A 25292-nucleotide genomic window follows, 5' to 3' on the forward strand; every position below is an offset into this window, starting at 1 on the left:
GCCACCCACACTTGTGCATGCACGTCGCTGTATACGTGCAATTTGCGGGGTGACGCTAAACCCATTGGATCTCAGCTGGTACAGGAATATTTCTTATTCAGCGCATGTCTTTCCGTTTCTGTGCTTTGGCAGTTTATATACATGTAGTAAATCCTCGGTAACTCAAAGTGTTTCGAGCTATGCGTAGTTCGAGACAAGCGGATTATGGATATTGTGCCCCTTTTCATCCCACCTAACCTCATTGAACAACGCTCGGCGTTGTGTCGATAATGTTCTGAAACGAGTCATGAACTGTTCTTAAACACGGACAATTATCCAGAAATTGAAGCTGCACGTAATGCACGTGCATCACCCAGCAGTCATATGACATGAAAATATATGTCGGGTTAAAATACACACCACGTGATCCCATTGCGATGTCTCATTGCACGAACGACTACAACTTTGCTTCAAATACATATAATGTATGACACATCAGTAAAATAGCCTCATCTAACTATCTCGTCTCATGTATATAAACCGGACGGCTGTGCGCTCAGGCGGATATAACTGCACTAGTTCTGCATGACTCTCTGGCGCTCTGACGGGAGCGTTCGTTAGATCTTGTCATCAACCCAACCATAAATAGCCATCACAAACCACATCAAATAGCTCCTTCGAAGATTCTGGATCTCCCGAGTGAGACAAATTTCTTAATTTCTTTAACTTTATGTTCGCATGTTTTTTAGCTGTCTCCTACAATAAACATCCATTCATACAGATTTAGTTGAGGGTTTTGATTGGCAGATGTGACGCCACTCACTGCCTTTCGGGCAATGCGAATCTATCTATAGACGGGCTTCTCGTCAAACGCTGCGGTTGTATTTAGGTGCTGTGCCCTCCCTGACTGCAATACCCATAATCTGATCTTTTTGGATGTTTAAATTTAAAGAGACGAGCAAATAGGGCACATTATCAAATAGTGTGATTACAGTTCCCGTATAGATGTTTCCCTAATGTGATATACATTTGTTCAACATGCTTAATGGGTAAAGCGCTTTGAAAGATTACACGCCTTTGGGAGAACCATGTCTTAATACTTTCTGTCAGCAACGGGAAATGCATGTTCTACTTTAAAGCTCTCTAGGAAACAGGTTTGTAAACACTTTTGGGGTCTTTTATTTGAACGTTCAGCTTCTTCCTCTAATTAGTTACAGATTAATCTAGACACAGTAGAAAAATAGTACATTCCAAATCCGATTTCGCTCGAGAGCCGACAGTTTGCGCTTTCTTGTAAGCGGAAGAAACACGCGGACGCGGATGTGGTACTGTAACAATAGCATCGTCTTCAAGCCTGCACGCAGTGTGAGTACAGACTGGCGATAGGCCAAATCACCTTCACAGGGCGTTTCTTAATTTTATTGTTTACGTTTCCACCCACACGCATTTTCAAAATTGTTTTGAAATTAAGTGTTTGAATGGCGTTTAGAATGAGAACTTATGGGTGCCAACTTCTTTATTATGAGGAACTCAACGCTTCGAAGTATATGCTCACTCCTTCATCAGGTGAATGCTCCGAAAAGTTGTGTTCCTCGTAAAAAAGAAGTTGATATTTATAAATTCTCTCTCTTGTGTTCTGTAATTATTGTCTTTTCTTAATGTGTTAACAAAAGTTACAATTGGTAATGAAAATAGTTCAAAGTAGGTCAAAATTGAAAGAGAAATAACCATTTGACTTGTCTTTCAATAAAATAGAGTTAATCATATCTTGTTTAAAAAAAAGGTCAAAACGTTTAAGAGATTCCTGAAAAAAACTGCTTTTTAGTTTTTCACAAGACAAGACACACGCACGCACGCACGCACGCACGCACGCACGCACGCACGCACGCACGCACGCACACACATACACGGCCTACCGGTAGCACTTGCATGTTAAGGGTAAGTATGTTAATATATGTCACGGCAGTGTCTTCTGTAGTGGTGACCGTTTGGATTAGTATGTCAATATATGTCACAGCATTGTCTACTCATGTGATATACTGTTTGGGTTTGTTATTTGATTATATATTAACGACATTGTCTTCTGAAAAAGTTTAACGTCAGAGTTTAATATGTCACTATATGTCACGGCACAGGTAATATGAAGTGGCTTACCATTTGGGTTTGGTATTTTTGATGGTCTGTCCCGGTCCTGATTGTTGTAGATGTTTATCGAGCTGTGACTGGAACTGCAAGAATAAACAAACATCTTTTGAATACATGTATGAGTTAAAAACGCGATGTTAAACTGTCAAAATAGTTTATATTTTTTTTCTTGGTCAGCCATACGAGACCTAACCTAAATGTCTCTGAAACTTCACGTGCAATGCAATCAGGAGCATAAAATCTGATCGTTGGGGGCGAGTTTTCAACCCAAACAGGTTCTGTCTTTGTTTGCTTGTCGGTTATTCAACACCACATTCGGAAATATCCCAGCCACAAAACAACTGCCCTTAAATAATCGAGTCTGGACTAAACAATTAATTGTTTGTTTGTTTATTGTTTAACGCTACACTCAGCAATATTCCAGCTGTTTGACGGCGGTCTGTAAATAATCGAGTCTGGACCATACAATCCAGTGATAAACATCATAAGCATCGATCCACGCAATTGGGATACGATGATATGCAATAACCAAGTCAGCGAGCCTGGCCACCCGATCCCGTTATTCGCCCCTTACGACAACCATAGTCGCATTTTACGGCAAGTTGTTGAAGACCTATTCTAGCCCGGATCTTCATTGACTGATATTATGAGCAACGATCCCTGCTGTCTGGGTGCGCAGTCAAACAAGTCATCGAATCGATCTAAAGATCTACCCGATCTATTAAGTCGCCTCGTGCAAGGATGGGTTGCTGAGGACCTATCCTAGACAGAAATCAATTCATTGTCGCTAAATCTATCGTTCAGATGAGATGACGTCAAAAATGACATCATACACGCAAACTGCATATTCTGTCAATTGCCAAAACTATTTCTAGTCCAACGCAACGTTAAGTAATATTCCAGTCATATCTTAAGTGAGTGAGTGAGTGAGTGAGTGAGTTGGGTTTAACGCCGCTTTTAACAGTATTCCAGTTACATCGCGGCGTGTCAGCTTAATGTGGGAGGAAAGTCCCAGACGTTTACCACTTCGGTGAAAGCCACGAGCACGGGTATGGTGCTGACAAACCTAGAAACATAATCGGATCGAACCGAGATTCGAACCAACAATCATAGGTTTCTGGCGGTCCAAAGGGACGCAACTCTGCACAGCGAGTCGCGGCGCCTTAGACGACTGGGCCACCCGTGCCCCCTCATATCTTAACAGATAAGCTTCACATATTGAGCCACTGTGGGGAATTAAACCCGGGACCACGATGTTACAAGCGAATCTTCTAACCAGTGAGCTGCGCTCCCCTCCGACCTGGCTCATGTCAAGACGTCTCACACTCCAGATCAACCATCGCAAAAGAACATAGTGAAATACAAAAATACGTAATTTACATATTTCAGTAATATATTCAATCGTGGATTGCCGCCTGTCTGCTGAATACATGCCTATCAAGATAAGGGAGCAAGGCGCCAATGGACGCTGGAAGTGTATAGCCATGTGCAATCACGTCTTCGACTGTTGCGTCTGCGTTTGATCAGAAACAGTATTTAATTGAGAACTGAAATTACACATTTTGATGTGGGCCGCATGTGAGAGAGAGCCCATCACCTAAATACGAGATTTCAAATCGACTCTCGTTTTGATTCTGCTTCATTGAACAAGGAAGTGCAGAAGGTCTATAAATAGAAAGCCTCATCAGAGGAACGTTTGATAAAAGACATTATTGGCAGAATGACATTGAAAATAGAACTATTCTCCCCTTTTTATGTACTCTGATGTAGGTAAACCCTTCCCGTCCTCCCCTTGATGAATTAAGTCTAATCGCCGGTAACGGGGCCAAACAATACCAGGAATAGCTAGGAGGCTTTTCAAAATCTTGAATGTCGAGGGGCATACGCGTCCCTGCGTCCCTGACGAAAACCCTAGCATGCAATCCATTATTTTATCGTTTTACACTCCTGGGTATGAAAGAATTTCACAAAGCTCGCTTTATGAAGTCACGAGAGGCTTCTAGAATTGTAGCCAATCAATGAACCACTTTCCATTCAGTGCAGGCCATGGTGGCATTTCCTTTATATTGTCTATGGACAAAGGAGGTCATTGCCGTTAAAGAGGGTTAAGTCTCCGGCCCGAAGAAGATTTGAGCTGGATTCTTTATTTGTCGATGAACACTTTTTTCATCAAAGATGTTTGATGTTAACACAAGGAATATTCATGAAACACCACCATGAGAAATAATTCTAAAGTGATGACAACTCCCGCCACAGACGGATGCAGTGAGTTTTCATGAGAAAATTTTTACCTGTTATTTGTCACTTGGATTAGCAATTTTAAAGGGCATCGTCGTTGTATGATGTTAGGAAAGTCGTCTCGATTTACCAGGGTGCTATCAGTTCAAGACGGACTTCGGAGAAGTAATGGTTGGTTATACACGTATTCATCTCATAAATGAACAATTTACGCTTCTTCTGGCATTCGAATAAGAAACGGATAGGGATGGGGACAGTATCTGCAGTGGCGGCCATCTTTGTGCAATCTTTCTAATACTACATGAGTGAGTGAGTGAGTGAGTATGTTTTACGCCGCTTTTAGCAATATTCCAGCGATATCACGGCGGGGGACACCAGAAATGGGCTTCACACATTGTACCCATGTCGGGAATCGAACCAGGGTCTTCGGCGTGACGAGCAAACGCTTTAACCAGTAGGCTACCCGACAGCCCCTAATACTACATGAAGTGCCCTCATATGAAAACACTGACGCGCCATTTCAGTTGTACTATGAAATACATCACATACGAATCGGGGCGGTCGGGCAGCCTAGTGGTTTAAGCGTTCGCCCGTCACGCCGAAGACCCGGGTTCGATTCCCCACATGGGTACAATGTGTGAAGCCCATTTCTGGTGTCTCTCACCGTGATATTGTTAGAATATTGCTAAAAGCGGCGAAAACCATAAAACCATACGCACTCACTCACATACGAATGTAGACGTGACTGGTAGTGGGGCAATATAAATACTTAACGTGTGTGTTCAACAACTGAAATTTAAATTATTTTTTTTATGCGAAAAACAGTAATATCTGATGCACATCAAAGAGTCGAGAGACAACCTGGGGTTGATGCTACTGAAGTTTGTGGAAATAGTGACCACGTGGTGGTTATTAAATGAATTCGAAAAGCAATTGCTTCTTTGCTCCCAGCGCTTATGGCCTGCTGTGTAGTGAGGTATAAAGGGGCTTAACATTGCGTATAAATCGCATAGCTCGAAACACTTTGCGTTACCGATATATTTCCTTATGTATATAAACTGCCAAAACAAGAAACTGAAGGACATGTGCTGAATAAATAATATTTCTGTTTTGGTGAAGTTAAATGGGATTAAGCGTCACCGGTAACAGGGTAACACATACAGTAAACTACAGTTATAACAAACTCAAAGGGACTACAAATTTTAGTTCGTTATAACCGTAGTTCGTTTTAAACATAAATACAGCATCTATACAGCAAATGGCCGGGACCAAAAAACAGTTCGTTATATCCGCCAGTTCGTTATAAGCGTGTTCGTTATAAAGGTAGTTGAATGTTCCATATGTTAACGTCATTTGGTATGACGAGGCCAGGGGATCGAACCACCACCCCACAGCTCTACGGACAGACGCTCTATGCACGGTTTATGATATGAAATGCCGATAGAGTAGAGCCATATGCCTAAAATCCTTTACCGCCTAACAACCATTGATGGTCATGTCTGACAGGAATACAATCAGGTCGACAGGACATTGTTTCCTGCAATATCAGTATCCTAGTGTCTTGAGCACCGAACTATCCCTCCCCCCCCCCCCCTCTGGTCCTTGGCACATTAATTCTCTTCCATTTATGGGTATAATAAATACATTGCCTTATCGGGAAGACAGTCAGGGCGGCATTAACGTGGTGGCGTGACAGAGTTCCTGCGCGCTGAGAGAATGACGCATATCAATCATGCCAGAACACATTCCTCGAACAGAATATGTGTTTATGCCTTTAAATAGCCAATTCCCCTCCACTGATTTACCCATCTAAGCTAAAATTAACAGGGACACGTGAAACCTGCCTCTTCTATAGTTCATAATTAGATAAATGCATAACGTTTCAGAGTGCCAAAAATATCTACAAGATTGTATGACAAGGGGGATGACATCAACTTTCCAATACAATTTCCATTTATGTCTAAATTTATGAAGTGCATTTTAGTATGCTATGTCTACGAAGATTCAGAGGGAGTCATATGACTTAAATTTTTATTGTAGACATGTGGAGGACATTTCCAAATTTGACGTATCACTGACAAATATTATGTCCGATTCAATTCCCTATTTGACCTGTACCATGTGCCCGTGTTTTTGTCTGGTGAATAATTGACTTACCTTGCATGTATTTAAAACGATGGGACCGCCTTTGTGGCAGGTTCTGCTGACCTTTTCGCGAACACGTGGTGTTATCAGTATTTGATAGTTATTCATAAATATATGTTTATGACATAGTCGGAATTGTACATTGGCCCCTGCTTTGGTAGATATTTGATAGCTTGTTAATACATATTTAGCTTCTAATCCTAGCATATTTAGTATATTGTGATGCTTTTAAGCCTTTGGAACTTCTTAATAATTTTTAGTCAATCTGTATTGGCCAGGTGGGCAGATTGGTAAATTGACTGAAATATTTAGGCATTTTGTAAATTGCCCAAGTGTATCACATTTTGCACATTGACACAAGACGTGATGGGATGGTTGGGTTTGTCAATATGGGCTAGGGGCATCCACAGAGTTTGAAGACACGATCAGAAACACTTAGTTTATATGTATACACTTCCAGGAACATTTAGTTTATATGTATACACTTCCAGTAACATTTAGTTTATATATATACACTTCCAGGAACATTTAGTTTATATGTAAACACTTCCAGTAACATTTAGTTTATATATATACACTTCCAGGAACATTTAGTTTATATGTATACACTTCCAGGAACATTTAGTTTATATATATACACGGCCAGGTGTGTGTCGACACATCGGGAATTGCCAGGATATATGTCTTTGTCTGTCTGTCTGTTGTTTAACGTCGAGCTCAGCAATATTCAGGCTATATGACGGCGGACTGTAAATAACTGAGTCTACACTAGACAACCCAGTGATCGATATCATGAACAACGACCCACGCAACCAAGTCGGCGGGCCTGACCACCCGATGCCGTTAGTCGCCTCTTACAACAAACATGGGTTGCTGAAGACCTAATCGGTCCTGGATCTTCACGAATCGGATATATGATTCACATCAAGAGCTGCCAGGATATTTGTAATACATCAACTACTGCCAAGCTACAGCAGCTATTTTACCACGTGTTCACGAAGGCATTGATAGCAGCCATGAGTTTTAATTAAGGTTCAGGGATATAACATCTACCCGCCGTTACTTCAGCTCATCTTTAGTTGTGATAATTGAGCAGTTGTTTATCCAAATAAACACAACGCACTTGCTCAAGTTAACATCCGTTGCATGTCTTACTCCCACGAGTAGTGACAGAAGCATCTACTATCTGTCTGCTGACAAATAAATATCTCAGGCGTTGAAAGCTAGAGTTAAAGAAAACTGCAGACCCATATGGTCTATCGAGAAGAAATATTAAGCAATTTCGTTCTTGTGTATTTTGCAGTTGTAATAATATATTGTCTGTGGGCATATCTACTGAGGCCATGAGTTCAACAAGAACAGGGATGTGAATATGAGTATATTTATTATTGGGTTAACGTACATCTGATTGTGAAGAAGTACATCGTTCAGGATGTTTTATAATATAATTATACATGATAAGCAGTATTATGTATTTAAAGCATGTTATTCCAATTATTTATTTCAATTGTTTTTACCAAATACCACAGGCGATGAATTACAATTGTCCCAATGCACAATGAGACGACCGAATCTTTGAGTTAAGTTCGTCATACCGAATGGTTCGATTTATCCGACGTATCTATGGTGTAGCGATATAAATAGGCAATACCGGCCAGTTAGTACAGCCTAGGTATACGCATGTTCAGTCACTACACAAAGTAGAAATATAATTATTAAACAGTCATGAAACAGGAGAACATACAGCCAAGCCTTATAGTGTTTCAGGAGAATAATTGACTTTCCTTTGCATGTGTTTGTGACTGGTGCCACAGGTGGGACAGGCTATGCTCACCTTTTTGCGAACACCTGGTATTATCACTATTTCATAGTGGTTCATAAACACATGCTCATGATATAGTCGGAATGGTACAATCGATGTTTTTGACAGAGATTTCTTATGAACATGGAAAGGATTTTGTCGCTATTATTTCATGAATATTCTAAGTAAATGCGACCGCCCCCATGGCCAAGTGGAAAGTTGGGGACTCGATATCCGGCCGCGTCATGGTACTTGTTGCTACCCAGCCTGGCGCTCGGCATTGAGGTAATAAAACAAGGATTGGTCCCCTTGCAGCAAGTGTCTGGGTGGGTGTCCAGATTATAGCATGGTATCTCAGTGGTCTAGCGCTACAAATCCAGTTCGTACAAGAGAGCACACACACAAAGAGACACAGAGACACAGACACACACAAAGAGAGACACACACAGACACACACAGAGACACATACACACACAGACACACAGACAGACTCACACACAGACACACAGACACACACACAAACACACAAAGACACACACACAAACACACACACAGACAGACAGACACACACACAGACACAAACACACACACAGACACACGCATACAAACACACACACAGACAGACACACACACAGACACAGACACACACAAACACACACACAGACACACACACAAACACACACACAGGCAGACAGACAGAGACACTCACAGACACACACACAGACACACACACAGACACACACCCAAACACACACACAGACACACACACAGACACACACACACACACACACACACACACACACACACACACACACACACACTTACTATTACTCATATCTTACAGCTACATCAAACTGGTCATCTTGACGACGTCCATTTACTTACTCTCAACCATGTGACTCTTTCCTAGATGTCACTATATCCCCTACTGCGGGAGTTAATGAACCACAGGGCCGTTTTACTCCACAGCTAAAACGACAGGCTTATCATGCCCCGAAGCAATCAATCAATATTACATTGATATTAGTTCACTGTAGCAGTGTACAATTTTGTAAGTAAATTTTCATGTTTGTTTAATATACACGGCGCGGCCATCTATCACTGATGGGAGTTTAAGGCTAAATATGTTCAAGCCGAGAGCCCGTAGGGGGCACTTAGCTCCGATAGAGAGCTCGATAGGAGCCCAGTTTGACGTCACAGCCGGCCCTCGTGTCAATAAAATACCTCTATAGCCTTTTTTATCTGTTTGTTATCATGCTGACACATTTTAAGAATATTAAAAAGAGGTCATCATATCTGTAGGATCCACCAGCCCGTGTTCGTCTTGCTGTGCAGAGTTGCCGTACCAGGATCCGCTGATTGTGGGTTCGAATAACAAAGGGACCTATATTTGTTTGTTTGTTTGCTTATTGTTTAACGCCACTCTGAGCATTAATCCTGCTATATGACAGCTGTTTGTAAATAATCGAGTCTGGACCAGACAATCCAGTGATTAACACCATGAGCATCGATTTATGTCGATTGGGATACGATGCCATGCATCAACCAAGTCACCGAGCCTGACCACCCGATCCCGTTAGTCGCCTTTTACGACAAGCATTGGTTGCTGAAGACCGATTCTAGAGAAGTGAGCGCCTAGGTTGGCGATGCCCAGTCAAAGAAAATATACCAAGTTTATATATGGTTATATCTTCCGGTCACAATGTTTGACGTTAAACGGTAAAACAGAATTCTGGTGTAGTTTTGTCGATTCGTAACGGATGATGTCAGGGCGAATTTGCAGCACTAGAAAAGTTTAATGAGGTTATTCACACATAATGCTCTGATGGCCCACGTTTAAACTCTCAACGAAAGACCATTCTGAAACACAGTGTCACAGCTGGACATAACACATTCATTACACGTATTGCACCATTAAGGTTATTCTTACTTTTGGTTTTGTGCCACTTTCAGGAATGTTCCAGCTATTTCACGATGATGGGTACAAAGAATCGGACACACACAGTACCATGCATCACTACTATCAACTTTTGACTTGACTCTAAGACCTGAAGACATGTCTGTTCTGTTGTACTGCATTCCAAATCTCATTTAAAGTTGTACAAAGAAAGATATATACCACCAAATCACAAAGATTAACTATAATCCTTTATACAATCAAGAAGGACTTTCTATATTTTCACAGGAAGCATTTCAAATAAGTGGAATTGATACATTGTGGATTCTTAAAAACTACGAAGATTTGCTTAAATCTTTGTATTTCAGAAAAGAACCAAGATCTGTAATGTACACCACTCTCTCACAGGACGAACTTATGAGAAACACTTTATCAGTCCTTGGTCAAGGGGACATACAGTTACATCTCTGTCTTCAAGACAATTTCTCAAGAATGAAAGCGAATGTCATCTAAAGTTTACTGAGAAAACAAGAAGTGAAATTCTGGACTTTCTCATTGGGAGCATCTGTGTCAAATCTGGGGATGAGACATTTTGGCAAGAAGTAAGCATCCCCATGGCAACCAATACTTGCTGATCTGTATCTATATGATTTGAAAGATAAAAACATGGTAATTTGGCTTCATCTTGATCTGATGATCTGATATCAATAACGAACAAATAGGTGAAACCCTTACAATGATTTACCCCCCCCCCCCCCCCCCCCCCCATCTGAATTAGAAATAACAGAGTCCATCGAAACTGCTTCATATTTAGAAGAAAGATTCAGAAAAAACTCTCTGCAAGAGGACTGACTTAAACTCTGTAAAAGTCAACTTTCTCTCTATGTTAAGCAATAATCCAGCAGCTCCAGCCTTTGGTGTCTACATTTTACAACTTTTGAGGTACAGTCGAGCAGCTTTTTCGACGATTTCAAAGAGCGTCATACGGCTCTTGCACAAAAGAGTCACAATCATCATCACTATTTGATAGTGACTTCATAAACACATGTTCGTGACACAGTCGGAATCGAACAAAGGAGATTTCTCATGATTATGGAAATGATTTTTCTCGCTTTAAGTTTACAGACTCAAACATATGTGGCGGAATCAAACCGGACCTATAGTCTAACCAACCACCCCATTTCCATGACAACCGCGGATGCTAGTACAGATTGGTGGATGCGAGGAGGCACGACCCCATGACATGAATATGTATTATCATTATGGGTAATGACCGTCTGGATATTATTAAGAATATTGTATACACCACGGCATTGTGTTTTAACTCAAAATAGAGTTCCATGAAGATATCATTGTCCATAGCCTACAACCATTTTTCTGAAGACTTACAGATGACATATCCCTGCTCATACAGTACACATCTTACAACAGCTATAACAACGTATCTATATCTCAAGCCAAATGTTTGCTTTGTCCATATGTGCTTAAGTGGTTTCTAGACCAATAACTCTTGAGAAAGTCCAACCACAAAGACAATGCACAAATAATTAACAATCTTATCTCTTTGTGCAAGGATTGGTACATTCAACAGACTAGCACTACAGACGAAGTTTATGGCTTGAAGACGTTACTTTTGTCATTTAGTCAATATATAATTAATATGTAGCATTCATAGCGACCTGATTGATGGGATTCTCCTATTAATCTGTACAATTATGATACTATCATTGTCTGGTTATGGTTGAGAGTCAGGACTATGTCAAGTAAGGGATGTAATTGGCGTTCTGGGATTGATAGGGTACTTTAACCATTCTCTATTCACCAGGACGTTCATAGTTAATTTATAAATGACAACGATATAACTGTGGCATTACTGATACATGCCTCAACAATCTATCAAAATAGAAACGCCCTTAATCCCGGTGACATCGTCCGTATATGCAAATGTCCTCGTTAGCCAGGGTGAGTTCGTTCTCTAGTAATCAACTGAAAACTGGACTTACCTGACTAATGAGGTTTCATCATTATATACATATACAGAAAATTAAATAATTTTTTACTCCTTTTGTGCTTCTTTCCATTCTGACTCGTATTGTTAAAACAAAATACTATTCAGATATTCAGAACACAACACATTCACGATAATGTATATCAGGATAGTAAATATGAGCTGGAAAGGGTGAATAGAATGGCGCATTGTATATTTTATTGCTGATTGTATTTCTTTAGTCGTATCTTAATGACAATAGAGTTGCCTTATCCTTACATTGGCCAGGCCTGAGTCTCTATATGTTGAAGCCGTGAAGATCCGGTGTAGAATAGGTCTTCGGCAAACCATGCTTGCCCTAAATGCGACTTTGCTTGTCGTAAGAGGCGACTAACGGGATCTGGTGATCGGGCTCTCTGACTTGGTTGATGAATGTCATTGTATCCTAATTGCTTTGGATGTTCATGTTCATGTTCGATGTTCATGATGTCAATCACTGGATTTGTATGGTCCAGACTCGATTATTTACAGATCGCCGTCATATAGGAAGAATATTAAGGTGTTAAACAACAAACAAACAAACAAACACAACACTTTGGGTTGTCCTCCAAACTCAAGTTATAACACCGTTATTGAACTAAAATACTGTTCAAGTCAACGTTAATCTAACCCACAGTCGACAGTCGATCCAGTCATAGTTGTACGGCATTTTTAAATATCAGAAGTTCTAAGGCACCAGGTGTTCGCGAAACCGGTGAACATGACCAACCCCCTCTGTAGCATCCTTTGTAAGTATACCCGTGCTCGTGGGTTTCACCGAAGTGTTAAACGTCTGAGACATGCATCACTTCGGGCTTTCCTCCCACATAAAGCTGACACGCCGTGATATAACTGGAATACTGTTAAAAGCGGCGTTAAACCCAACTCACTCACTCACTCACTCACTCCTTTGCAAGTTTCAAGGTATCGGCCATGTTACCGTTTGTTGAGACACATATCGAGGAACGTCCAAATATACTGAGTCAGATTTATAAAGTCATAAGAAATTACACTTATTCTCCACCGATTTCATGTTATTAGATTTGTACATTCAAGGAAAAATACACTTATACTTCAGTGAACAGTCAAATGAAAACTGCAGTGGTTGTATTAACCTTATATTGACACGCTACTTCCATCACACCCCAGATATGATTACAATAGCCTTTGAGAAGGTAATCCAATAAGCTGTCACGACATTATCCACCAAATAAGGTGTATATGCCACCATTCGGTGCTAATAGCTTAACATTAAGGCCCTGATAATCTTGTTTGTGTATAACAATATATAAACGACCATTCGGCCTCGTTCTCGAGTCAGGTGGCGTCTTGTGCTATTTGTCTGTCAACTAAGCGAAGCCCATTTTGGTCAGTCAACTTGATGATTTGAGCATTGTTAACGACGTCGTTGTAATGACGCCCTCGAGATGTCGTTACCCATAATCCTTAACACTGCTCATTTCATCTTATCTTGGCAACCGACTCTCTTCCATTATTACAAGAACAGCTTTGCCCACCTGAGACCGACTTGGAAAGTACTTCACAAGAGGTTGTTGTGAAGATGGTAGTATTTCTCAGCATCATAGGACTCTCTGTGGCTTATTGCCAGGTAGTTAATAAAGAATAGAATGCCTCCTTCGATTGGAGCAGTGCAGGAAATACTTCTATTAACAGGACAGAAGTTCGTCGACTGAGTCTGTACGTTACATCGATATTTGTTGAATAAATCCGGTTGACGCTAGAAACCAATACTCTATTTATCATCACAAAGCATTAACACTGATGTTAAGTGACACTGTTAAGGATAGTTAAAAGCTTGATGATATGAAAGGTGGAAAAATGTGTAAAGTTTTTTATCGTGAAAGCATGAAAGGGTTTATTGACAACCAATGGTTGTTTCAAGTGATTCACAATCATTGAACAAACTTGTCTCTTTACTTCAAACAGTCAACTGAATAGGCATGAACAAAACATTCAGACATCCGAGAGAATGTTCTTTCCCAGCACTGATAGTGTTTCATGTAATGCACGTGTAATCGTGCACTTTGATCAGATTGATCTCCCCATCTCAACACAATAAAATAGTCCTTTGATTGTGAAAACATTGTAAAGGTTGGTGTACCGTTAGATTTATAGTGAGGGATTGGTATGATGTTTCACACATTTTGAAAGTATGTCAGCGATATCAATGTAGCCAGTCACGCAGGTCTGGACGGTTACTTTAATGTGAAACCAATGACCACAGGTAGCGAATGTGTTTTTACACCGCTATTGAGCGATGTTTCGGCCATGTAGATTTCAATCAATGTACCCATTGGATATAGTGACATCTAGGAAAGAGTCACACGGTTGGGAGTAAGTAAATGGACGTCGTCAAGATGACCAGTTTGATGCAGCTGTAAGATATGAGTAATAGTAAGTGTGTGTGTGTGTGTGTGTGTGTGCGTGTGCGTGCGTGTGCGTGCGTGTGTATGTGGCGGTGTGTACGTGTGTGTGTTGTAATGTGTGTGCTTGCGTGTCACTGTGTGGTGAGTGTGTCTGTTTGTGGTGTGTGTTTGTGGTGTGTGTAACTGCGTATGTGTGTGTGACTGTGGGTGCGTGGTGTGTGTGATTGCGTGTGGTGTTTGTGTGACTGTGTGTTGTGTGAGTGCTGTGTGACTGTGACTGTATGTGTGTGTTTGTGGTCTGCGTGTGTGTATGACTCTGTGTGTGTGGCGTGTGTGTCTCTGTGTGTGTGGTGTGTGTCTCTGTGTGTGTCGGTATTGGGTGGGATGGGATGGGATGGAATTGCTATGAATTCAGGTGTTTAATATAACAATTTAACACTTTGAAAACGAAACTACCCCATCCCCGACCGCCAATCGACAAACCAAAAGCTCATATTCAGCGTTTATAAGAAGTTAAATTTCAATTACCAGTGGATCCTGGATACAAAGGGACACAACCCTCCACAACGTGTTGTGACGCACTGGTTGCACCCTTGCACCACACCTATTTGCACCACACCTACTTGCGCCACACCTCCTCAGTTCAGCATGCCCCAAACAGTTAATTTCAAGACGCATGTTTTTCTTTCCTGTCTAACGATCACGGATCGAGACAAACGAAGATATTTCTAAAAGCTGTTGTTTATTGGCAATTATAAGAGTCGTTAACAAACTAATGACGCAACTATTTCTCCCTCGTTGACTTTAACATGAATACGAATGGGACCTAAATAGGGGCACCACGAGGTTCAGTCCACAGTTTGAATAAACTTTCAATAAATGAAACTAGAAAACTCTTCAATTTCAAATGCCATGCACTATATATGTATTTAATTGCTTCATTTGGAAATTAATCAATGCTCATGGAAAAAAGATGTTCTGAATGTTAAAAATTGGTGAGAATATAATTTCCTTCAAAGTAACCTTTCTCCACGGTTTGACACTGTGTGTTGAAATGGATCCTGGTTCAGTGTACAGTGTAATTAGGCGATTGAAAGCAGCATTACGAACGTTGGAGTACACAAACCTCAAATAAAGTTATGGATTTAATTTTTATGTAGTGCTGGAACTTCTCAAATCGTGTCTTTTAAAAAAAAAAAAAAAAAAATGTATATTATTAGAATACTTATATGTTTTATTTATGAAGCGAGCAAGAGAGATAAACTATTTTGAATAATAAAAGTTAGTAAATGGAAAAGGAGGTGTTTCCGGTATTCCCCGGTAGTCTCCGTTTGTCGGAGGAGTGAGTGAGTTGTATGTTACGTCGATATGAACCGTATTTCATATAAGCTAGAGGACAAAAGTGTGAGTGTGTGAGTGAGTTGGGTTTAACGATGCTTTAAACTCGGACAAAAGAAAGGATAACCTTAAAATTGGATTTGACCAAACAATTTCAAACGTGTTCAAAACGTTATAGTAGCCTGAAAACCGTCGCCGAAACACTGCAAACCTAAGATAGCAAATACAGGTACTTCACCATGGAATAACCATTTCTTGTTTGCTTCATTTGTAGCCAGAATTTAACAGAGGTGTAAACTGTCTTTTTCCCTATATGGGGAATATATGACAGCGCTTCAGTTTGAGATGTAGAAGTGTAGTGGGTACTGATGCGGGTCCTGGGCGCTTACCCTTTCTGAAACCCAGGAACAAGGCATGGTGATAACTACTAATCCTATTCAGGGCGAATCTGAGATTTGAACCCTTGATCATAGGATCCGAGCACATCTAAGGGACGCAACTCTGCGCACCAATTTTGGCAACTAAGAAGACAGGGTCATCCGTGTCCCCGTCATGTCGTAAGCGCTGACAAGAAGGGGATAGGGCGGTCACAATGAGTAATCACGACGTTATTTCGTCGTCTTCTTTCAACAGCGTGTTGGGGCGGTCGGGTAGCCTCGTGGTTAAAGCGTTGGCTCGTCACGCCGAAGACCCGGGTTCGATTCCCGACATGGGTACAATGTGTGAAGCCCATTTCTTGTGTCCCCCGCCGTGATATTGCTGGAATATTGCTAAAAGCGGCGTAAAACCTCACTTACTCACTCACTCAACAGAGTGGTCGCTATATAGGCTGTAAATTTTTTACCAAAAGTCGATTATTTGAAAACTGCTTTATTGTAGCTGCCCAAGAACTGACCGCAGTTTAAAGTTACCGAACCATTCATTCTTTCGATCTGTTGTCACGTGCATTTTAATGTCATGTACATGTGGGAAGTTTATCCGAATAAGGGGGCACGGGTGGCCCAGTCGTCTAAGGCGCCGCAATTCGCTGTGCAGAGTTGGGCACGCCGGAAACCTATGATTGTGGGTTCTAATCCCGGTTCGCCCCGATTATGTTTCTAGATTTGTCAGCACCATACCCGTACTCGTGGGTTTCACCGAAGTGGTAAACGTCCGAGACCTGCATCACTTCGGGCTTTCCTCCCACATTAAGCTGACACGCCGAAATATGACGGGAATACTTTTAAAAGCGGCGTTAAAGACAACTCACTCACTCGCATAGTCCGAATAAAGGATGTGTCAAATTTCTATTATAACCGCAAACGAGATGACACATGAAAGGATGAGTGAGTGAGTGATCATGAGTGAGTGAGTGAGTGAGTGAGTGAGTGAGTGAATTTGGTTTAACGCCGCTTTGAACAGTATTTCAGTTATATCGCGATGTGTCAGCAGTTGTGGGAGGAAAGCCCGAAGTGATGCAGGTTTTAGGTACAGCTTACGGGTGTGATGCTGAGAGACCGATGATTCATATTTGTGACAAGAGGATATGTATGTTTGTTTGTTTGTTTGTTGTTTAACGCGGCACTCAGCAATATTCCAGCTATACGACGGCGGTCTGTAAATAATCGAGTCCAGACAATCCAGTCATTGACATCATGACCATCAATCAACGCAATTGGGATACGGTGACATTCATCAACCAAGTCAGCGAGCCTGACCACCCGATCCCGTTAGTCGCCTCTTACGACAAGCATAGCCGCTTTTTACGGCAAGCATGGGTTGCTGAGATCTGTTCTACCCCGGATCTTCACGGGTCCCAGCGGGTATGTACGCGTATGATGTTTCATGTATGCATCTCTGCAAATTTGAAGCGCCCGAGGCCAGTAGGCCATTCGTGCCTGTCTCGTATACCGAGATGAAGGCCTGTGGTTGCACTGTCGATGTATGATGTTTGAGTGTCTCCATCTATAATGCATTAAGTAACGAAACGCTATGTTCATGTAAAATATAAAATCGATATCACATTCGAGTTAAACACCGCTTAGTACTGAAACGACCTTCATTCTGCCTCAGTGATCGGACTCGGGAAGACAATGATAAACAGAACACTCACTTGTTTCGTCAAATCACATGTGTTTCATATCTCGTGACCTGATACAGTTGACGTTAAAAATATCCACTTCAGGTCACGATATGAAATAACTGTGTACATGGTTTTCGATCCATTTCAGCAAGGACGGAGATGCATAAAATACAACATTGGGGCAATCGAGCGTTGGAAAATGTCGGGGAAAAGTTTTCTTTGTTTGTTTGTTTGTTTGTTGTTTAACGCCGCACTCAGAAATATTCTACCTATATGCCGATGATCTGTAAATAATCGAATCTGGACCAGATAGTCTAGTGATTAACATCATGACCATCGACCCACGCAATTGGGATACGATGACATGCTTCAACCAAGTCAGCGAGCCTGACCATCCGATCCCGTTAATCGACTCTTACGACAAGCACAGTCGCCTTTTACGGCAAGCATGGGTTGCTGAACACCTATTCTACCCCGGATCTTCAAGGGTATACACCCATAGTTGATGGTGGCGAAACATGAAATATACAATAAATGGTTATTCGATGGGGATGTATTTGATACGGGTATCATTCTTGTATTTTGGACCTTGCGTTTGTACTGTTTCAGACTATTCAGACTATTGTTGAAGTTCGTAATATTTTTTCATCAAATCCAATTTCCAAGAGTATTCTTTCTATGCCTGGCAGTTTAACTCTTATGACAGGCATATGAACCATTTTCAATTGTGCCCGTTTTTACAGGCTACGTAAATGACCAAATATTCTCCAAAGCAATGACGTTTAAATTGTCCATTATACGTGTATGAATGATGTTCTGCATCTCTAACCATGACAGTGCTCCATCACATACAGATCCATCAAGTCGAGAATATTCACATTCATATTTCCTCCAGTTTTCCAGGGGGGCACGGGGGGCCCAGTCGTCAAAGGCGCCGCGATTCGCTGTGCAGAGTTGCGTCCCTTTGGGCACGCCAGAAACCTATGATTGTGGGTTCGAATCCCGGTTCGCCCTGATTATGTTTCTAGGTTTGTCAGCACCATACCCGTGCTCGTGGGTTTCACCGAAGTGGTAAACGTCTAATACCTGCATCACTTCGGTCTTTCCTCCCACATTAAGCTGACACGCCGCGATATAACTAGAATACTGTTAAAAGCGGCGTTAAACCAAACTCACTCACTCAGTCTAGTTTTCCACATACAGTATCATTTGTAGGTTTCATTATCAAGCTTAAAACTGCTTATTCAAGCGCTTTCTGATTTTTAGGTATTCTTTGGTATAGAGGTTAGTACTGTTCATTCAAACGTAATGCAAATATGTACTGGATAGTAGTGGACATGGTCAACTAGCTGTAGACAAAGGGACAAAGTCTGACCTAAAAATCTATCACCTTCTACTAATTCACCTAGAAAACCACTCAAATTATCTGTCTACACAATCCTTCATGTTGACCAGCCATTGTTGGCAGTCAGTGGCTGTAAGTACTATTATCGCGGGAATTGATTGTTTGATTAACCAAACACATCCTTGATTTTTTTCCATTGACAACATTTACGCATTTGTAGAGGAACATAGCAAACCTATATGTATATATTTATTCGAGATGCGAAAATCGATATCCCATTTAGTCGCTTGTATGCGAGGTGAGATCCCGAAACAGTCATGTTTGATCGTGTCTATTTTGGGCGCCCGTGTTGAGTATGAGTGAGGTGATATTAAAACATGCAATTGGCATGGCACATGATTGACAGCTGATTGACAACTGTGCCAGTTGAATTTGATCGCTTTTGTAGCTCGGATATCGTTGGACATGGTCCGGTAATAGTGCCAAATATACTCCAAAATGAAAGCGGACCTTGGAAAACATATAGAGAAGTATGTACGTTAAGGAGAGATGTTTCCAATGTGTACCACTTAATGACAAAACTAACAATCAGTCAAGTGTTACCATAGTGTCTTTGTTCCTATCGCGATATGCCGCACGTGATTTCGAAACTTTACACGCGAATCCTGCACGATCTATGGCGTCACATGTGATGCGTTCACGGGCGTCGATTCACACAACATACAAGTTCGTATGTGCATCGAACCTAACTAATATCTCTTGAATATGAGTAATTGATCTTATATTAACCAACGTGTATGGTATTCGGGTTTCTCTGGTCGGTGAGTATATATGGGAGACTAGAGCTGGAGTGAGTGAGTGAGTATGGTTTTACGCCGCTTTTAGCAATATTCCACAAATATCACGGCGGGGGACACCAGAATGGGCTTCACACATTGTACCCATGTCGGGAATCGAACCCGGATCTTCGGCGTGACGAGCGAACGCTTTAATCACTAGGCTACCCGACTGCCCCCTAGAGCTGGAAGCCAGTGGTATGAAACCTTCGGGAATAAATATCACAAATTTTTGTAACTTGTCACTTTCAAGCCGATAAAACTTTACAAACAAATTATCATTATTGATGCGCAATGTCCGTGCCGGAGTCTACTAAAATGATAAAAATCTATGATCGCGCAATATTAGGTTCTGGGATTCGAACCTTAGAATTGTGATGCCTTATAACACCGACTCACCCATGACATCTAAATGATCAAATCTTCCAAAATATGAACGAGGTACAGACCATGTAAAGTATGGAGTGAGTGAATGTTGTTTAACGCCGCTTTGAACAGTATTTCAGTTATCGGTTACCACGGCATGCAAGCTGAATGTTTGTTTGTTTGTTGTCTAACGCCGCACGCAGCAATATTCCAGCTTTATGACAGCGGCCTGTAAATAATCGAGTCTGGACCAGACAATCCAGTGATTGACATCTTTAGCATCGATTTATGCAATTGGGACACGATAACATGCATCAGGCAAGTCAGCAAGTCTGACCACCCGATCCCGTTAGTCGCCTCTTACGGCAAGCATGGGTTGCTGAAGACCCATTCTGACCAGGATCATCACGGGTCCACAAGCTGAATGAGGACAGCCTGAGCGATGCCGGCCTAAGACGTTTACCCTTGGCGAAACTAGCTAGCACAGGTATGGTGCTGTCAAACTAAATTATTTCAACCAGGTCAAATCTTGGTCCCAGCTCTGCATACTAATTGCGGCACCCTTGACGACGAATTCAGATTGGTCCAAAAGTGTTACACCGTCTTCATTATACACTGTGTCTCGGTGTGGATATTACGAAGTAGGACTAAAATAGCCTACTCACAAGTGTACGTTTGCCAAAATGTTCGAAGTTCAATTAATTTCATCCAAATCCATAACGACCTTCCACCGGGATGAAGAAATCAAAATGAAATAGTAAAACAAGGTCAATATTTGCATGTAAAAACATAATGGGCACTTGGAACATCCTCTTCAACATTCATGTTTGTATTTGAGAATATCCCCGAATTCCTAGTAACAGGAACCTCATTGCATCTCTGACAAACATGAGTCATTGTCACAGCTGCATCACTGCAACAACGCTGCAACAACGCTGCAACAACGCTGCAACAACACTGCAACAACGCTGCAACAACACTGCAACAACACATCAACAACACGCACTCATGGAAAGAGCATTTCCCATCAGTCCCAACCTGGGTGCAAATGTTGATAGTGGTAGCTGCTAAGACCTGGCCAAGCTCATCGATTGTGTTAACTTTGCTGTAATTAATTGAATAAATACGCAACTTGTACAGGCAATTGTTAAGTGGTAACGATTTTCGATATGATTCGGCCAGTATGGGAATTCCTGCTTATTCGTGCTGAGTAAATTAGGGCAGTTGAATCACAGCGTGTCAGCTCAACGTGGGAGGAAATCCCGAAGTAATGGGTACATGTAATTCGAGTCCTGGAACCCTACGAGCACTGGTATAGTACTCAATCATAATTAGAGTGAGTCATAAGATCCTGGCCCTATTGAGGGGCGCAACTCTGCAAAACAAATTGCGGCGTCTTATACGACAAAGCCACCCCATGACAAAAGCGACAAAACCTTTTTCCATTTTCATAAGAAATCTCTGAAATAGCCGAGAGCATTGTACGATTCCGACTATATCATGATCATGTGTTTATGAATGTCTAACCAATAGTGACGATACCAGTTGTTCGCGAGAAGGTGAGCGTATCCTGCCAAGAGCGCACGCGCTTATTATTGACACAAGCTGCGTGATAGAAAAACAATAAATGGTTTTCAATAGTGATGTATATATTCAGCCTTCATCAGTTTTTAACATTCCTCTACGGCGGTACAGGAAAATACCGCATATTTAGTGGACAGAGCGTCTGTTCTGAGATCTACAGCGGAATGTTGGTGGTTCGATCTCCTGCGGAATGTTGGTGGTTCGATCTCCTGGCCGTGCGCTATCAAAATACGCTATAATATGGTACTTGTTGTTAGCCTGCCTGGCGCTCGGCATTAAGGGATACAATAAGGACAGGTAGACTCAGAGTCTGATGTGTCTAAGTGGCGTATCCATGTTAAACTGTAGCATGGTGTCTCAGTTGGCTAGCACTAATCAGTCGGGACTAATACAAGCATCCAAACACACAAACGTGCATTTGCGTTGCTGTGTAAGTGCAATAATTTGGACGCGAAGTTTCACACCGTGGTGGCACGTGGTCCTATGCACAGTGCACAGGTCACAAATCAGGTGAAATTAAGCAAGGTCGTGGAGTGTCCTTGGATGGGTGACCGCGTTTAGGCAGCTTGGCTCCTGAGAGTTTCTAGGGCTTTGGTCCTGTCCTACACTCAAGCACATGCGACATATTTGGCGTCTTCTTCGGCAAGCGACTTTGTTCACAATGTGCCCTGTTCACCCAGCAGTGAATGGGTACCCGGTAGGATGAGGTGGCAATGAGGTGTTTAACCGTCTAGCGCCTGACAGGCATCTCGGGTTGTATACTCCCACGGGAGCTGAGAATGATTCTTGAGTGCACACTGATCCTGTGACGTAATAATAACATAGCTTTGAGCAATCCGCTGAGCGGCGTGGAAATATGCGCAATGTAAATGGCCTATTATTTAATATTTATTTCCATTTGACCTCCCCAAGTACAGGAATATTGTTTATTCAGCACTTGTCTTTCAGTTATTTGGTTTTTACTTTGATACTTCATATTCATGTTGTAAAACCTTGCAAATTGGTAACTTGAGTAGCATAAATTTCGGGTTACCCGTAGTGCGAGATAAGCGGATTGTCGATATTGTGCAAACACGGATTCTGACTGCCCTTTAGGACCCGGGTTATAATTGGTCTTCAGCAACCCATGCGTTTCGAAAGAGCCAACTTGGGGGTCAGGTTCGCTGACTTGGTTGATGCATGTCATCGCATCCCTATTGCGCAGATCGATGCTCATGGTGTCAGTCACTGGATTGTCGGGTTTCAGACTTGATTATTTACATACCATGTCATGATCTTATAGCTGGAATATTTTTGAGTGCGGCGTTAAACAACAAACAAATAAAACATACCGAAACAACATAAAATAACATCGCCTGAATGATAAATTCAGACAACCGAGTTCGAGTTAACGAGAATTCGCTCCTGAAATAACCTAAGTCAACAGCTTTAATAGATGATTGAATAATTAGCCGTGACGGAATTCTAGACTATTCAGATGAAGGATATGAGCCGTAAAAAAATTACATTCGGTTATCATTATTCAAACAGATGCACAAATTAATACACTTTGAAAAAACTCCTAATTTCCATAATAATTGAATATCATGTCAATGTCACGTTCGAAACATTCATATACTAGAACAAGGCTGCAGTAGGTTATGAGGATGCTGTTGTATAGTCAGAACCACTGCATAAAACTACAGTTCATAACGGTATTGTGACGAGGGGTTCGCACCGGCTCGGTACTCCACAACACTGTTTTTACGCTGTAAGGAGAGCACGCCAGTAACAAGTGGGTGCTGGATAGGTTTACAATGGAGTCGCTACTTACTGTCAAGTTGGATCACACGCTTAGACGGTAACTCTGAATTACAGTATCGCTGTCAGTAATTATCTGTGTACGGGAGGAAAGGAATATACATCGTAATTTTACCATCACGTCCCAAATAAAATTATAGGCTTCTTCAAACGACGTGATGAATTGAAATTGAGCGTCACATGGTATGATTACACCGCCATTGGGCATGGGAACTCAATAGGCTTCGCTCTGACGTCAAGGGAACTCAATAGTAGACAATGTGTGCATACAAAACCTTCGTGTACACACTCATATCTAGATCACAGAGTATGTATGTGGGGAATGCACGGTTGAACTGAAAGAAAAACTCGATCAAATTAATTTGTAAGCATCTAGGGTAATTACTAAATCCTACGCTACTTACAAAGCGGAACATTACGTTTGAAATCAACACTAGAAACTACAGCAAAGCTGAAATTGCGGTGATATCAGTGAAAATGTTCATCATCACGTTTTAAAAAGTATAAAATAAAATAAGTAAAAAAACAACCAAAACACGTTATGGTTTAGAAAGGTCAATAGAAAGGACAACTCAATAACGTCGTGAACAGTTTTTTCTTCAGACTTCAGAATTATACACATGGTTCTTAATACAGCGAAACCTCGATAACTCGAACTTCAATGTTTCGTTCACGACGAAGTATCTCTATCTGCAGTATGGTCTCACATCGAACCACGCTTGTCTTGAACTATGGATAACTCGATGTATTAAGGTCGAGTTCGACTTATTGAGGCTTTACTATGTTGCAAGGAATATAGTTTCCACATAACGGTACACTGTTGTCATCTTCTAGATTCACTGTCCGGGGAGAGCCGAGGTGAAGGTGTATCGGCCACATGGCGCAGTTCCAGCATTGTACTGAGATCGTGGAACTGGGAACGACATGGCCCCGACAGTTAGCGATGCCAGATGCCGGTACGGATTATTGTTATGACTTATTGATTGTTTATTATTGCGTACAACGAGTACACGATTTCGTATACTGCAGGGAGTGGCGTTGGGCTTAAAGCCGATTGTAACGTTATTTCAGTCACACCGTTACAGCGACACATGCGATGTATTGAACTGAGTAGAACTTTTATAACTGATTATACTAGCTTTAACTGTTGATACACATGCATATGTCAATACTGTTCAAACGGGCTCGTAAGCTATACAGTCAACGTCATTCTTATTTGCCTTGATCTGAAGTCGATCTGATTCTAAATGTCATTGGCACAGACTCGACTAACAGGAAGCGAGGGTGGCTCAGTGGCACGTGGTGTCGCAATTCGCTGAGCTGATTTGTGTGTCCCTATCCTT

At 41.5% G+C, this 25292-nt stretch overlaps 1 protein-coding gene across 6 annotated transcripts in view; it reads right to left on the bottom strand.

The window, feature by feature from the left end:
• Nucleotides 1-25292, bottom strand: part of LOC139454534 (inositol 1,4,5-trisphosphate-gated calcium channel ITPR3-like) — a 202863-nt gene that overhangs the window by 109960 nt on the left and 67611 nt on the right. For all 6 annotated transcript variants that reach the window (XM_071236311.1, XM_071236310.1, XM_071236308.1 and 3 more), the window contains exon 3: nucleotides 2134-2207. In XM_071236311.1, the coding sequence (XP_071092412.1) occupies nucleotides 2134-2207 (74 nt within the window). The remainder of the gene's footprint in view (nucleotides 1-2133; nucleotides 2208-25292) is intronic.

This window comes from Haliotis cracherodii, unplaced genomic scaffold (assembly GCF_022045235.1).
Source record: "Haliotis cracherodii isolate W230 unplaced genomic scaffold, xgHalCrac1.p SCAF_10, whole genome shotgun sequence".
NCBI lineage: Eukaryota > Metazoa > Mollusca > Gastropoda > Lepetellida > Haliotidae > Haliotis > Haliotis cracherodii.